At 32.4% G+C, this 15,633-nt stretch overlaps 1 protein-coding gene across 5 annotated transcripts in view; it reads right to left on the reverse strand.

The window, feature by feature from the left end:
- The window catches only part of LOC127715086 (Krueppel-like factor 12), a 56,269-nt gene that overhangs the window by 12,262 nt on the left and 28,374 nt on the right, over nt 1-15,633 (reverse strand). For 3 of the 5 annotated variants that reach the window (XM_052221117.1, XM_052221120.1, XM_052221118.1), the window contains one exon: nt 10,000-10,731. In XM_052221117.1, the coding sequence (XP_052077077.1) occupies nt 10,000-10,731 (732 nt within the window). Of the gene's footprint in view, nt 1-9,999; nt 10,732-12,284; nt 12,380-12,431; nt 12,577-15,633 lie in introns of those variants that run through there. The other 2 variants (XM_052221119.1, XM_052221121.1) reach the window with 2 other exon arrangements.

A 15,633-nucleotide genomic window follows, 5' to 3' on the forward strand; every position in this document is an offset into this window, starting at 1 on the left:
ATACATCATTTTTGCTTTAATTTATTTCTGTCCCCTTCAAATCTTTCAAAAAAAATCTTTCATAAATTTTTCAACCTACAATTAAAAAACACACCTTTTTTTATGTCTAAAATAAGCATCGTTTTTTCATCATTATAATTTTCTTTTTTCAAATAAAATTATTCAGAAATCTTCTTCAATTGGTTTAAAGTTGAAATGGATTATTTTGTGGGAAGGATGTACTAAACACAAAATGATACAAGTTGTCTCATATACACTCTATCGACCTGATTAACCTCAAATCTTTTTGCCAATATCCAGACAAAATTTCATCTTCTTTAAGCCTATGAAACCTGCCTAGTCTTAACACCTGCTTTCATTTCAAATCAATATCCCAAGGTTGAATTTGACAGAATTTCACTCTATTAGTCAGCAAATTTAAAGTTTATAGTCCCAAAAGTGTAATTTTAACAATTTATCGATTTTAATTGTTGACAAATTGTTGTATTTTTCTGCCTTATCAGTATTAGTTTTTTAAGTATTGATTTTATATTTCAATATAGGTTATCTTACACCAATCAGGAAATCTAGCCCACTTAACTTCCTACAATGGATTAACCATGTTCATTTTTATTGGTATACAGATATATACTCCAACTTATTGTTTATAAATAAAATATCAAACAAATGGGAGTGACATCGTCAATTTCCTTATGTTTCATCATTTTCGTTGTATCGATTAAGAGTGTTTATCTGGTAACTTTGATTCTACTTGTAACAAGGATAAATAATACTCTTTTGATTGCAATGCTATCAGTAATAATCAGACAATAATCATAATACAATAACAAATGAAATATCAAACAGAAAAGTTATTAAAAACTCTTATCATGATGGGTCCTTTAAGAAAGTAACATTCAAACCACACCCCACCCTACCCACCCCCTATTGACCTTATTCACTTTTCTTATATCACCTCCTCAAAGTATTTTGATGATCGATTTTTTTTATAGTTATTGAAACTAGTATTTCTAAAAGTCAGTCTTTGTCACACTGAGATTGTGAGTTGGATCCCTGATTGTTACCAGGCCTGCTCAACTCTGATCATAATTGACAAGGAATGACAGTTTTTCTGCTTGAGGTTAACGGTTCTCTCTGGCTACCTCTGGCTCCCTTCACCACTAAGAACGGACTGCCATGTTATAGCCCAGGCCACTAAAAGTCCCATGAAACACCAAGTTGTACATACATATAACAGACTCTATAAAAGATCTGTTAATTACACCAATATCATTGACTGGTACAAAACAAAATCAACCTCTGAATAATTTTTAGACTTCCGTCTAGGGTCAATAACATGTTTAGGTGGGGATGGGGTTAAACTAGTGTTGTTTAAACTTGCCCCCCCCCCTCCCCAATTTGTTCTGTATGGAAAAGGATAATAATGAAAGGCATGGTGAAGAGTTAGTTCCAGAAAAAGACAACTCATTACTGTCATTATTACAGATGTCCAAATCATTGTTATAAGTGTCAATCATGGAACAGATACTTTTTATAACCTAACATTTGTAATATGCATGGATATCATATAACAAACACTTTTTGACAATTCAGATAAAAGCAAATCCTGATAATTCAAGACTTTTTTTTCAACATATTGTTATCTTACTAATCACAATTTTTTTCAACATATTGTTATCTTAATACAAAAACTGCAGGCAACAACTTATACTAGTTTTTATATCCATAACAAAGAAAACTTAACACATAAATATAAATCAAATAATTTGTGTAAACTATTTATTCTTTGGTCAACCACAAATTCACTTTCAATATCAACTAACACATTCCTACCTTTAGACATCAATATCATTAATTATCTTAATTAATTAATAATCATAATCCCCTAATTAATAATCTAATTAATTAACTACTCACCCAGACATAAGGACAGCCTATATATGACATATGATGAGAGTTTCCGTAAAGATGATGAAGATACAACTCCTCAGAATATGTTAAATGCATTTTTGTCTGTTTAAAAATTCACCCAAAAAAATCACAAGGTAAAAAACCGTTAACAAAAGTCACAACTGTCAAGATTATCCTTTAATAACTTCCTTTTTAGGAAACTCCTCTCTTTTTGTGATTTCCTCTTTTTTTATCGTCCAATCCAATTTCAAAGTTATTTATAAAGTTGTAAAAATAAGTATAGATCCAATAAAAGTTATTTATAAATTTGACAAATAAAAATCAATTGCGGTATAAAAACAATCACACAATTCCTTCTTATGTCTTATCTCTACCTTTCTTCTTTAAAGTTGTGAGGCTGAATAAAAGTTTTTATTTTGGAAATTGTGGACGTGGTTACCTATCCCTGATTCAACCCAGGAGGTGACATTAATACTGATAGCAATTTGAACTTAGGTGTTTAAATACAGTTAACAGCTCAAAATCAGACCCCCTAGTTCTCGCTATGTCAATCACTTTAAAAGTCCACAAAAACATATATCCCAACACAAAACACTGGCTAACAATAGACCAATTCACTGAAATTATTTCAAACAACCTGATGTGTATACAAATACACAATTAAATCGGGATGACTTGGCAAACAATTTCGGTTTACCTACATAAGTGATAGATTTTAAGTAGGTGTAGCAGGTTTCATCCTGACACACCTTTTCCTAGACAAAGATAATTTAAGTATGTCAAGCATGGCTAATGGCTCTTACGATATGAATACATATTTTTTTTCTTCTTCCTTTTAAGGAATATGATAATAAACTACGTCAGATGAATTTCATTTTGATTTTTATTATGTGATGATTTAAACACATTTCAAAGCTAAAATCCATTAGCCCATTGATGCAGTACTATTACCTCAATATAAATAATTCACTTACTTTAAACACGTCTTTGATCAAACTAAATAAAAACATCATGTAAAGTAGAAAAATTGATTTCATAACTTTTTAAAACTTTTGTGTTTTCTGAAACATGCACAAAAAAAATTGTATTTTTTTATTCAATATTTTATAATAGCAAAATTTTTAACCATTGAAAATTTTTGAATTGAAATAAATTTTGTTATTACAACCTGAGGAGATACAAGTGAGGAATAAATACAATAAAGAAACGTGACAATAACTGTTCCATTAATTTAGAGAAATATGCAAGTTTGTAATATATTTTGCAATTTAGTAACACCTATTGTGCAACCACTTTCTTTTTTCATAATGATTATAGTTACTTTGCATATTCACCCTCAAGTTATTCTATTTTAAGTGAGATACAGCTTTTTTCTTATAATTGACAAAAGCATGAAAAAGATTTCCAAACAAGAATGTGCCCTTGCACGGCTGTTTCAGTCTTACTCCAACTGGTTGTGTCTATGAGACATTCATATCAAAATAAGTATTAACTGAAGTTTGTAGAAGTTTTTTGAAAAATTAACATCACAAAACATATAAAAATAGAAGATGTGGTATGAATGCCAATGAGATAACTTAAAGACCAAATAACGTAGAAGTTAGCCACTATAAGTAACTTCATCTGTGTTTTGTGGTAATAAGCATTGTGTATAAGTTTCATAACATTGGGTTGAGGCAAACTAAAATTAGAGAATGGAAAAGAAAAATTCAGCAATTTTCCATTTGTAAAGGAGCATAACTCTAGAAGGTAAAAGTGATGGACAGTAGCATTGCTTATTAATTCAAAGTCGCTGGACCATGATTTTGTGGACAGGGCCTAGAAATGGTTGACAACCGAGATGTACTGATAGTAATGCAACTTTATACAAAATATCACTGACCTGTCACAAGTAGTTCTTATCAAACTGACTTGAGCAGAAAACTTAACATTGAAAATTGCTTATCTATTCAAAGTCACTGGGCCGTGTCCTAGGGGCCAGGGCCTCAAAATAGTCGTCAGACTGATATGTATTGATAGTAATGCGACTTTATACAAAATATCCTTGATTTATCACACGAAGTTCCTATCAAACTAACTTGAGCAGAAAACTTATCATTGAAAATTGCTTATTAGTTCAAAGTCACTGGACCACGACTTAGGGGGCAGGACCTCAAAATAGTTGTCAAACTGATATGTACTTATAGTAATGCAACTTTCTATTAAATATCAATGATCTATCAAAAGAAGATGCTTTCAAACTAACTTAAGCAGAAAGCTTAACATTGAAAATTGCTAATTAATTCAAAGTCACTGGACCTTGACATAGTGGGCAGGGCCTCAAAATTAAATAGTCCTGAAACTGATATGTACTGATAGTAATGCAACTTCATATTAAATATCATTGATCTATCACAAGTAGTTCCTATCAAACTAACTAAAGCAGAAAACTTAACAATTGTTGACGCTGGAGCCAGAGCCAGAGCTGGAAAAGCAATCCCTAGGTCCCGCTTTCCGCAACGTCGCAGGCAAACAAAAATCATGTATCTAAGACTAAAATATCAATATATACACATCCAATGGATTCAGTAAAAAGACGTACACTTAAGATCCATGTATTAGGTACACACACAAGGTTTTATCCCAATAAGGTTTATCTAATTTACATCATGATATTGTGGTTAATACAAAATGATAGCTTTCAATAATCTAAGTGGGGTCTGTCAGTAAAGGTAAAACAGGATAAATACAGAATATCCAATAATGACATCAAGTGTAAAGTGACATACAGTTGACTATTCATATATCTATCAGATATATTTTCAAGAGCCATAAAGAATATAAAGTTCTTTGCCTGAGAGCAGTTAATTAAGAGCAGTGCTCTGTATGTTGAATTTCAGTTACAATTGGAATGCATCAGTATTTATTTGTTCAAAGCTAATGTCAATACACAAAAAAAAGTTTAATATTTTTTTTTCATTAATAATTGGGTTTTTTTACACAACTTTCCTTTTTTGGTCCTTTAATAATACAATATTGGACCTTGGTGGGCAAGTGGTCTCAGTTCAGCTACAGTAATCAATGGCCTGTGAGACAATACAATGACATAAAAACCCAAAAGACATCTTGAGGTCAACATACTTTGTTGTCAAATTCAGAATGGCCCAGTACAGAAAAGTTGTGAAAAATTTAAGATTATATCAAATATCTACCATCGGCTGGAATTCTGACAGCAAGATAACTTTAATGTAGCATATGTTCAAATATAAAAAGGATGAAAATCTGTTGCATTTGTAAGTATGTTAAATGGCAAACACAACTTTTTTAATTTCTTTTCCTTTTGGTCTGTACAACACTGTGTATGAAATTACTTCATAGGAAAAACAATTTTAACTACAAAAATATTTTTTAAGCAGCACAATTACCTGGTGTTGCCTAAAAATGACTTAGATTTTTCACTCAACAGTTAAATGTATATGCGGAAACCCACAGTGAACTTTTTTTTACAACAACATGCAATTATTTTCAAAAACCTTCACGGCAAAATTTCTTAATTGGCATTGTCATAAAATCACTAAAGGACTTCTCTCTGCCTCTACCATACATTTTTAAATTAGATTTCCTGCCTTTACAAAACAATGTATTCAATGTCTGACAAATGATTTTTAAAAGCCATCGCCCTGGGGGTGCATCCCTAGCAGAGGTTCGAATATCTCATTACAAAATTGTCATAATCGGTATATGTACTTTCCAGGCCATCTTGAGGACTATAATACAATGGTTTAGATTGAGTGTTGTGATAAGGACACTTTATTGTAGCATATCTCCCTATCCGATTACACCAGGTTAACTATTAATGGGCGTGCTAGCTTTGTTCTTGGGAAACACGCCAGGTGTCACACCCCTTTGGTCTAAGGCCAAGGAAAGTAAATTTTCAAGGCCATGTAGGTAAGCCTTTAAGTAATCAATAATTTAATCTGACGTGATCCTTGTCATGAACAAACAAATAAATTTATAAATTTCCTTGTCCATAAAATTAAACATTATGGATTGTAATCTCTTTAAATAAATGTTAACATTTAAACACTTAATTTTATTTTTTTTTTATTTTTATTTGTTTTGATGGTATAAATCTCTAACCTTTTTTTCTCACACATAAAAAGTATAACAGGAATAACAAAAAATATTGGACAGTACAATAGGCCAGTGTGTCAGCAAACCACCAACATATGACCTCTCCAAAAAATAAATGTGAAAGTAAAGATAAAACAACAACCAACTACATATGGTCAAGATAGCTTGCATTGGTACAGGAAAATGTGCCTAGTATTGATCAAAAGATTGTAATTTGCTTTACTACAAATATTTCCTGTATAGTCAGGACTTTTTCCTAGCCTTATAAAAGTGAGAAGTTACATACTTCTGAGAATGTTTTTTCCCATTGTACTAATTTTTCATATCTTAATTAGCAAATATTTCATACTTTTCAATCTTATTTCCCACAGGTTTGTAATGCATTTCTCTGCAAAAAACCTTAATTGCCCTAGCTTTTGAACTTCAATGTATATTTGTCTTATAGGCAAAAAAACGGCATCTCATCATATTACAGGCATATATTATTTACTGTGGCTTCATTATTGTTTGAGGGGAACTAATTTTCGTAGATTTTGTGGGTAAAGGGTAAATTTTTAACGAAGTGTTAACATACAAATTAGAAGATGTGTAATGATTGTAAAGGTTACATTAATGTTCATTTATTCATGTATGTAGATACACAATTTTTCCTGAATATAGAAAATTGGTACCTATGAAAATTAAATGAATCCATGATATAAATGTATACTTTTTCTTCTAAAAAATTGAAAATATGTATTTGTAAAATCATTATTTCACACCTTTCATTGGGTACTAAAACACTTTAACAACACATTCTGTACTTCCTTTAAGCCTTTTTCTCTTAACACAGGTCAAGTAAGTTCTTTAAAAGTCATTTTTGCACTTATTGAATTTTTGGCAGGAAAAAACACAGATCAAAAGTAAAAACATCTTTTGTACAATGATGTAACATTTATAATAATATTTAAATACACTATAAGTACTTAAACATACATTGACCGATTTAAAAATTGTAAGGTGTGAAGGTGCGAAGGTGTGAAAGTTTGAATATGCATATAAATATTTAATATTTTGATGATCAGATATTTAAGCATCTGACAAATGATGCAGAAAATGAACAGGAGGATTGTATGATACTTGTAAAAGATCAGTTGTTTGTACCGAGAGTCGACATTAAACCACAGTCTGTCCTTAATGAACTGGTCTCATACTGAGCCGATGTAAAAAAATAACCAAGTAAAAGTGTTCATCTAGTACATCAGCTGTGTACTCTAGCTAGCTTCCTACAGCTAGCCAGCAAAAACAAATAAAAGAATTAATTATATATACATATATACACACTTATTTTGGTTTTCTGTGTCATTTGTGAAAAACATTAGACTTACTGATTTTTTTTACAAGAGGTTAATAATAATAATTACAAAATATTTCTTAATATAAATGGCCAAACAAACTGGGGAGGGTTGGTCAGTACATTTTGTTTTTGCTACTGGGTAAGATCCAATCTAGGTAGATGCTACCAGAAGTCCAAAATTTGTAGTCTGCCAAAAACAAGGGAACTACTGTTTGTGTGGATCTATTGATATATTCTGTTATAGACTAATAAGACCTACATATTATCCAGATTTTAGTAAATAATATGCTGAGACTCTGAAGTAAATGTTCAAGTAAGCTGTAATAGTCAGTGAAAGAGTAACTCCTTAAATCATCAGATGTGAAACCGATGCAAGATTCTGTATATTTTGTAAGCTACCAGACTATTGAAATAGTTGGTTTTTGATTGAAACTAAAGATACTACATGTACAACTAAAGCCCACAAAATTATCTCCCCAGCCCTTGTATACATATTAATATACATAGGGTTGACCTCTACCTTGTAGAATGACATTGTATCCTTATTTGCAACACACCCTCTTGTTGCAGGGCAACAATAATATCTAGCATCCTTTATATCCGTTACTGTAAGGCATTCAAGTTTGACACGACTTTGCATATTTGAATATGGGGATGTAGAGTTGAACTTCACCCTCTGATGGTCAAGACAACAATAATATCATGTACTATACAGTGGCAGATCCAGGGGGGAAAGGGGGGGGGGGGGGGGGGGTTCCAGGGGTTGGAACTCCCCATTTTTTTTTGGATGTTCAATGCATTTGAATAGGGACATATAGTTGGAACCCCCCCTTAATCCTGGGTTAGGAACAACCCAAACCCCCCTTTTATAAATGGCTGGATCCACCCCTGCTATACATATCCTTCTAGGCATCAACAAGTTCTGATATTACTTTATATATTTGAAATTATGTTTGTGACCTTGACCTAGCACAGATATTCAAACCTTATTTGTGATACAGCCCATGGCGGTGAATAACATTCATACCAAGTATCATTAATATCCTTCAAAGCATTCAACAGTTCTTAGTCAGGTACAACTTTGTAGGTTTAAGTTTGTAACCTTGACCTTGTAGACAGAAATTGCAATTGTTCAAAAAACTTAATGATACATCTGCACAAAATGGCAGGCAAAAAAGATTTGCTTCAGTTTTTTTATAATTTAGTTAGTGTTACAATATTTCCCAGTTCACCTTGAAAAGGTGCCATATCGCTTATTGAATTTATAACCAGAAACATGGACATGTAAGGCAAACACTATGGTATATAAAGACTGATATACAATCAGTTAAGTCTTACCTCTAGCGACATGGTACCCATCTGTTCCATTCTTTACCCATATAACATGTATAATGTTCATTACATACAAGTAACAATTTTTTGTTCACAATGTGATATAGCATCACATTTTACTTAACCGCCTACAATCCCATGATCATTTGAAAGATCAGTAGAACATAGAATCCCGTAAGGTAAATAAAACTATAAATCATTACATGATTTATAAGTCAAATTTTCCTCTGAACCTTTGTCTTTCTAAAATAAAGGTCTCATCACCCTCTTACATTTATTTTTTGTTTGATTTCTGTCTATCATGCAACCCACTTTAAGCTTAAAATTTGTCAATAAAATATTTTCGAAGAACATCATTTTCAAAAATCTCACTAAACAAATATGTTATTATGTTTATCAGCGACAGAATTTTGATTTACAATGTAAAAACTAAAATCTGCTCATTACAGACTTTCAGATAGCGAATTCTGTCATAAATCTTAGAAAGAAAATAAATCTTTATGCCATCAAGTCATAGCGAATCAAGTTTGTGAATTACCTCCCTGAAAATAAGAAATTGGTTGAAGAAGAAAAGTACTTCACACAGTCTTAGACGTCAGGAAAAATTTCACTCTCATAGACAATTTCAATATCTTCTAGCTGCACAAAGTGTACAAAAATAAAAACCTAGGAAATTTTTCAAAGATTTTGGGGTTGTTCCAGAAATAAATGTAGGGAGGGGGGGTGGGGGGTTGGTAATCACATTTTGTTTTACCCTGCCATGCATTAAACTTTAATTGATTATTAGCATTTAATTACTCAGGCTGCATCTTACTTAAATAATAACCACCTAAACAACTTTTATTAGAAGTCCCTACCAACCTGGCCACCATAATAATCAATTCTGGAACAGCTCTTGTCTTGTCTTTTTTTTCAGACAGCCCGTATCTTTGCATGCTTAGTCACTTAGTTTCCAGGGTTCTCACTAAGGATTTTTGAAGGAGAGTCCAGGGACTCGTCATTTTTGGCCATGGTGAGTCCAACAGTAAGAAGAAGATATCTTATTGCAATATAATTCATCATTTTAGTCTCCATAACCTAATAGAGCAATGGAATGACATTAAATTCAGATTACTTTTAAACTTTCGCTATAAAATGATGTGCGAGTTCAGTTTATACAAAATATTTCAATCTTGATGCATCTTTGGACTCACCAGTTTTGAAAATGGTGAGTCCAGACAGATTTTCATGAGTCCTGGACTCATGGAATCGCCTTAGTGAGAACCCTGGTTTCAATAGAAATATGCCATATATCATAAATTATTTACCTTTCCAGGAGCTGGCAAGATCTTGACTAGTCTTTTTGAATTTTCTGACAGGGAGGAATCTCCATTTAGCTGGGCCTGTTTGATTCGTTTCTTTAATGCAAACATCTGTCCAACTGATTTGGGTCTATCATTACTTCGATTAATATTACAAAATGCTGATCTAATTTGACTAAGCTTTATCAGCTGCAATTGTTTATGTTGGTCGTCTGCTTTCACTGTAGCATTTTTAAATGAATTTGAATCCTCATCTTTTAGCACCTGTGATTGGATTGGTGATGGAACTCCAGGGAGATAACTCCCACTAGAAGAAGACATCGGAGAATCAGGACTTAAATCTGGTGATGAAAAACTTCCCTCTCCGTCCTGTGGTTCTAATTTTATATGAAAGTTATTTTTAATCTGCAATGGAGATGATAAATTGACATCTTTATCCCTCATTTCAAATTCATTTGGAAAATTAACTTGTGACAGATAATCCTGATGTCTTTCAGGACTAGGAGGTTCCAATTTCACAGAAATCGGCATATGTGAATCTTTGTACAACACTTGCTGTCCATGTGTGTCCATTATTTCCTCTAATTTCATTAATTTATATCGAGGTTCTTCCATTGGACTATTGTCTGTGATTGAATTGTCAAATGAAGAATGGTCTGAATTATTATAGATGGGACTATGTTGGCGTTTTTGGCTTACTGCAGCAGTTGGTAATGAATCTTCTGTCATGGTATTTACCTGCAAAAAATGAATATATAATATTCTTTTATTAATATTTGTTGGTAAACTGGTAATTTTGATAGAAATAATGAACTACAGTTAGGGACGACATCAAAAGATCAATGTAGGATAAAAAACTAAAATCAAATAGTTTGGGGGGGGGTTAAAATTGCTTCAAGTTTTGTTTATCCAAAATCGATTTTACATATATCCATATTGGTCAATCAATTTTTCTCAAATTAAGTTAAGAGGGGGTGGGGGGGGACAGCGAAAAAACTATGTGAATTAAGTTTTTTATCCTACATTGAACTTTTGATGTCGTCCCTTACATACATTAAGGCCTACCAGTTGAAAAACCAACAAAAAATAAAACGAGATTGAACTTTTCAATCTGCTTATTATGTTAATAATTTTTTTTTGGTATAAGTCTTGAGGTTTGGAAAAATAGCAGTGTTACCCTGGACCTAGTAGATTTATATATACACTCAAGATCTACTTAAGCTGAGCTTAGGGGTTCAATCTTTGGCTGGTACAGTTGTCATTTTGGAATTTTAAAAAAGTTGCACTAAAGTCACACTTATGTAGGAAATGTGTTTTAATATGCTTAGGCTACAAATTTCTATTTCAGATTTCCATTAAGTTTTATTTTTACTTTGCTATAGAAGAATTACATAAGACTCTAGTACCAACTGTACAATGACACAATGTCAGATTTTGTAGGTGTTTTTTTTTTATCTATTTTTTTTCGGGGGTGGGGGGGGGGATCTTCTTTTAGACCAAACAAGTTTAAAATAATGACAGTAGCATGCATGTGCTTGGAAAAGAAAAAGAAATATATACTTGAAGTCTAATTTGGAAAATCAGTCAATACTGAATGCTGTTGTTAGACTTAAAGGCTTTTAAAATTTAGCTTACTCACTTTTAAATTCACAACATCTTGTCTAAGAAAGATACAAGAATGTGTCCATAGTACAGGGATGCCCCACTCGCACTATCATTTTATTATTTTCTATGTTCATTGGACCAAAATGAGGTCAAAACTCTAATTTGGCATTAAAATTCGAAAGATCGTATCATAGGGAACATGTGTACTAAGTTTCAAATTGATTGTACTTCAACTTCATCAAAAACTACCTTGACCAAAAACTTTAACCTGAAGCAGGACAGACGAACGGAAGGACGAACGAAAGGCCGCACAGATCGAAAAACATAATGCCCTTACGTGGGGCATATAAATAATTTGACTAGTCAAAGAAAAGAAAACAAAAACAGACCTGATTTTCAGGACTAATAAATCAACGGTATTAATGTAATCTAGGAAGAATTGTTTTGGGATTTTGTATTACTTCATCTCACAGATTATAAAAAGTTCAACATATTACAACACTTACAGGACTTATATATCCTTCAAATCAGTGAAAACCTCGAACAAAGGGAAGCAATTACATATGTCAACAACAAAAAAGCCATGTCACAATTATTATAACCTTACTCTAAAATTTATTTCATGTTTTAACTCTTTGAATCTTAAATTATATTTCATTGAATGCATACTGGTAAAATCAACTTACAATTATAAGTATTATTGATATAAAAATTCCTTTGTTCAGCAGTGCCCACTTAAAAGATTACCACTAAACTAATATTATCCACACAAATAAAAACAGTAATAAGAAGACAGTTAAATATAGAAATCAAGAAAAAAGATAAAACTGTACCTTCTGATCGTATTTCAACATTAAATGATGTAATTTTCATGTTAATCAAGTATCCCTTCACTGAAACGATAGTATTATATATTTTGTGTGTAAACAGAGAACGTGGGTGTGTAATACATCCTTCCAGGCTCTCAGTGTGTACCCTAGACATGACATACACTTATACAATCCATTGCTCAAATTCTAATGAGGTTAAAGATTTTTTGTGTTTTTTCAGCTGCTGTAGACATTCCAGCATTGATCCGTACTCCCACTGGAAGGAAAATCGATGGTGTTCCACCCACCTGACACACCCCTTTTTATCCAATTTTCTGAATTGAAGCTGTTGAAGGAAATTGATGTGACCCAATATTATGATTAAATTGGAAGTATACAATCAATAAATAAAAATCCTGGAGAAAAGTTAAGTTAATCTGCTTCTAATGCTTACAAATAAGAATTTGATCATAAATATGTCCTCCCAAATTTCTGTTTATGAGACTTTTATTTTAGAATTATTATAAAAACATTACCAGTTGCAACTGATAGGCTTAATAAGGAATTATGAAATAAAGAAAAAAACTTGGGAATCATAGAACTGATTTTTTTGTTTTTGTTTCATTCAGCACATTCATAGTGTCAATATTTTTCAAATATCATAACATAAAATTTACTATTACATGGTGCCCTGACTCTATTGTTGGATTGTACATCTTCACCTTTTTTTAATCCTCAGAACTGACAGAAGCAGATCAGCAGTCAAACTAAGATGGAATATAAGCATTCAAAGTGACTAATAGCCCCGACTAAAATCTGATCTACATAAGATTTATATATATCTGTATGCCAACCAAAAAGTATTTTGTATTTTGAGCCTAATTAGATAAGATAAGATAAGAATTTTATTAATCTAATCAAGAACCCATAAAGGGCATCATTTACAACAATATTAAGCACAATATGATTGGAAAAAAGAAAAACTATATCCTAATATAATACTATCATATATTGGACAGGATCAGAGCCTAACACATCATGTGTCTTACATAACATACAGAATTAAGTACAACATTATTCTAATAATTATTCTAATAATCTACTAATTACTATGGATAGCTTTGAAATGTCATATACCAGAAACGTCATGGAGTGGTTGGGAAAAAGCATCATATGATGAGAAAAATTAGTCTTGTTTGATTATAGATTATCTTATGTGACAGGTTTTTTCCACTGGGGAGTAAAGAGTGAGGGAGGTTACATGTAACTGCCAATTTAATATGTATCAAGGCGTGCAAAAATATATATATATGAATGGGTGTGTTTTCTGGTAAAGTAATTCGAATACATGTAAAAATTGGGTCATAAATTTGTTAAATAACAATTAAAAAGGCTATATTTAGTCTGAAAATAAATTTTAAGCCACCTTTTTCAGTTTTAGTATTTTTAAATTGCGTCCAATATCAAAGTAATTAGAACAAAGATAACTTAAAACTATGTAGTTATCTCCCCTCAGTAAACTTTTATAGCAAGCTTGCAATAGATTCAACAAGAGTGCACACACTGAAATGTCTCGCCTTCTTTACTTATCATTGATATTATGTTGATAGTCCTAAATATAAAGCTTTATTACAACTGTCACATAAACTTATTATTAACCAAGTTAACTAAACATTGACCAATGAACCATGAAAATGAGGTCAAGGTCAGATGAACCATGCTAGGCAGGCATGTACAGCTAACAATTCTTCCATACAACAAATATAGTTGACCTATTGCTTTTAGTTTAAGAAAAACAGACCAAAACACAAAAACTTAACACTGAGCAATGAACCTTGAAAAAGAGGTCAAGGTAAAAAAAAAACTGTGTGACTGACAAATAGATCATAAAATATTTCCATACACCAAATATAGTTGAACTATTGCATATAGTATTAGAAAAAAAGGCCAAAACTCAAAAACTTAACTTTGACCACTGAACCATGAAAATGAGGTCAAGGTGAGATGACACCTGCCCGCTAGACATGTACACCTTACAATCATTCCATACACCAACTATAGTAGGCCTATTGCATACAGTATAAGAAAAACAGACCAAAACACAAAAACTTAACTATAACCACTGAACCATGAAAATGAGGTCAAGGTCAGATGACACCTGCCAGTTGGACATGTACACCTTACAGTCCTTCCATACACCGAATATACTAGACCTATTGCTTATAGTATATGAGATATGGACTTGACCACCAAAACTTAACCTTGTTCACTGATCCATGAAATGAGGTCGAGGTCAAGTGAAAACTGTCTGACGGGCATGAGGACCTTGCAAGGTACGCACATACCAAATATAGTTGAACTATTGCATAAAGTATTAGAAAAAAAGACCAAAACTCAAAAACTTAACTTTGACCACTGAACCATGAAAATGAGGTCAAGGTGAGATGACACCTGCCCGCTAGACATGTACACCTTACAATCATTCCATACACCAAATATAGTAGACCTATGGCATACAGTATAGGAAAAACAGACCAAAACACAAAAACTTAACTATAACCACTGAACCATGAAAATGAGGTCAAGGTCAGATGACACCTGCCAGTTGGGCATGTACACCTTACAGTCCTTCCATACACCGAATATACTAGACCTATTGCTTATAGTATCTGAGATATGGACTTGACCACCAAAACTTAACCTTGTTCACTGATCCATGAAATGAGGTCGAGGTCAAGTGAAAACTGTCTGACGGGCATGAGGACCTTGCAAGGTACGCACATACCAAATAGAGTTATCCTATTACTTATAATAACAGAGAATCTAACATTACAAAAAATCTGAACTTTTTTTTCAAGTAGTCACTGAACCATGAAAATGAGGTCAAGGACATTGGACATGTGACTGACGGAAACTTCGTAACATGAGGCATCCATATACAAAGTATGAAGCATCCAGACCTTCCACCTTCTAAAATATAAAGCTTTTAAGAAGTTAGCTAACGCCGCCGCCGCCGCCGCCGCCGCCGCCGCCGGATCACTATCCCTATGTCGAGCTTTCTGCGACAAAAGTCGCAGGCTCGACAAAAACCATGATTTTACAAAGTTAACATACAAACTAGTACATCCAAAGTCTGGATATATAATATTAGAAATTTTTATAATGTTTATTACTATAAAAAAAGGCGTCAGGCTTATAACCACATTAATTTAAGCCCCTTTTTTTT

This window comes from Mytilus californianus, unplaced genomic scaffold (genome assembly GCF_021869535.1).
Source record: "Mytilus californianus isolate M0D057914Y unplaced genomic scaffold, xbMytCali1.0.p SCAF_9, whole genome shotgun sequence".
Classification (NCBI taxonomy): domain Eukaryota; kingdom Metazoa; phylum Mollusca; class Bivalvia; order Mytilida; family Mytilidae; genus Mytilus; species Mytilus californianus.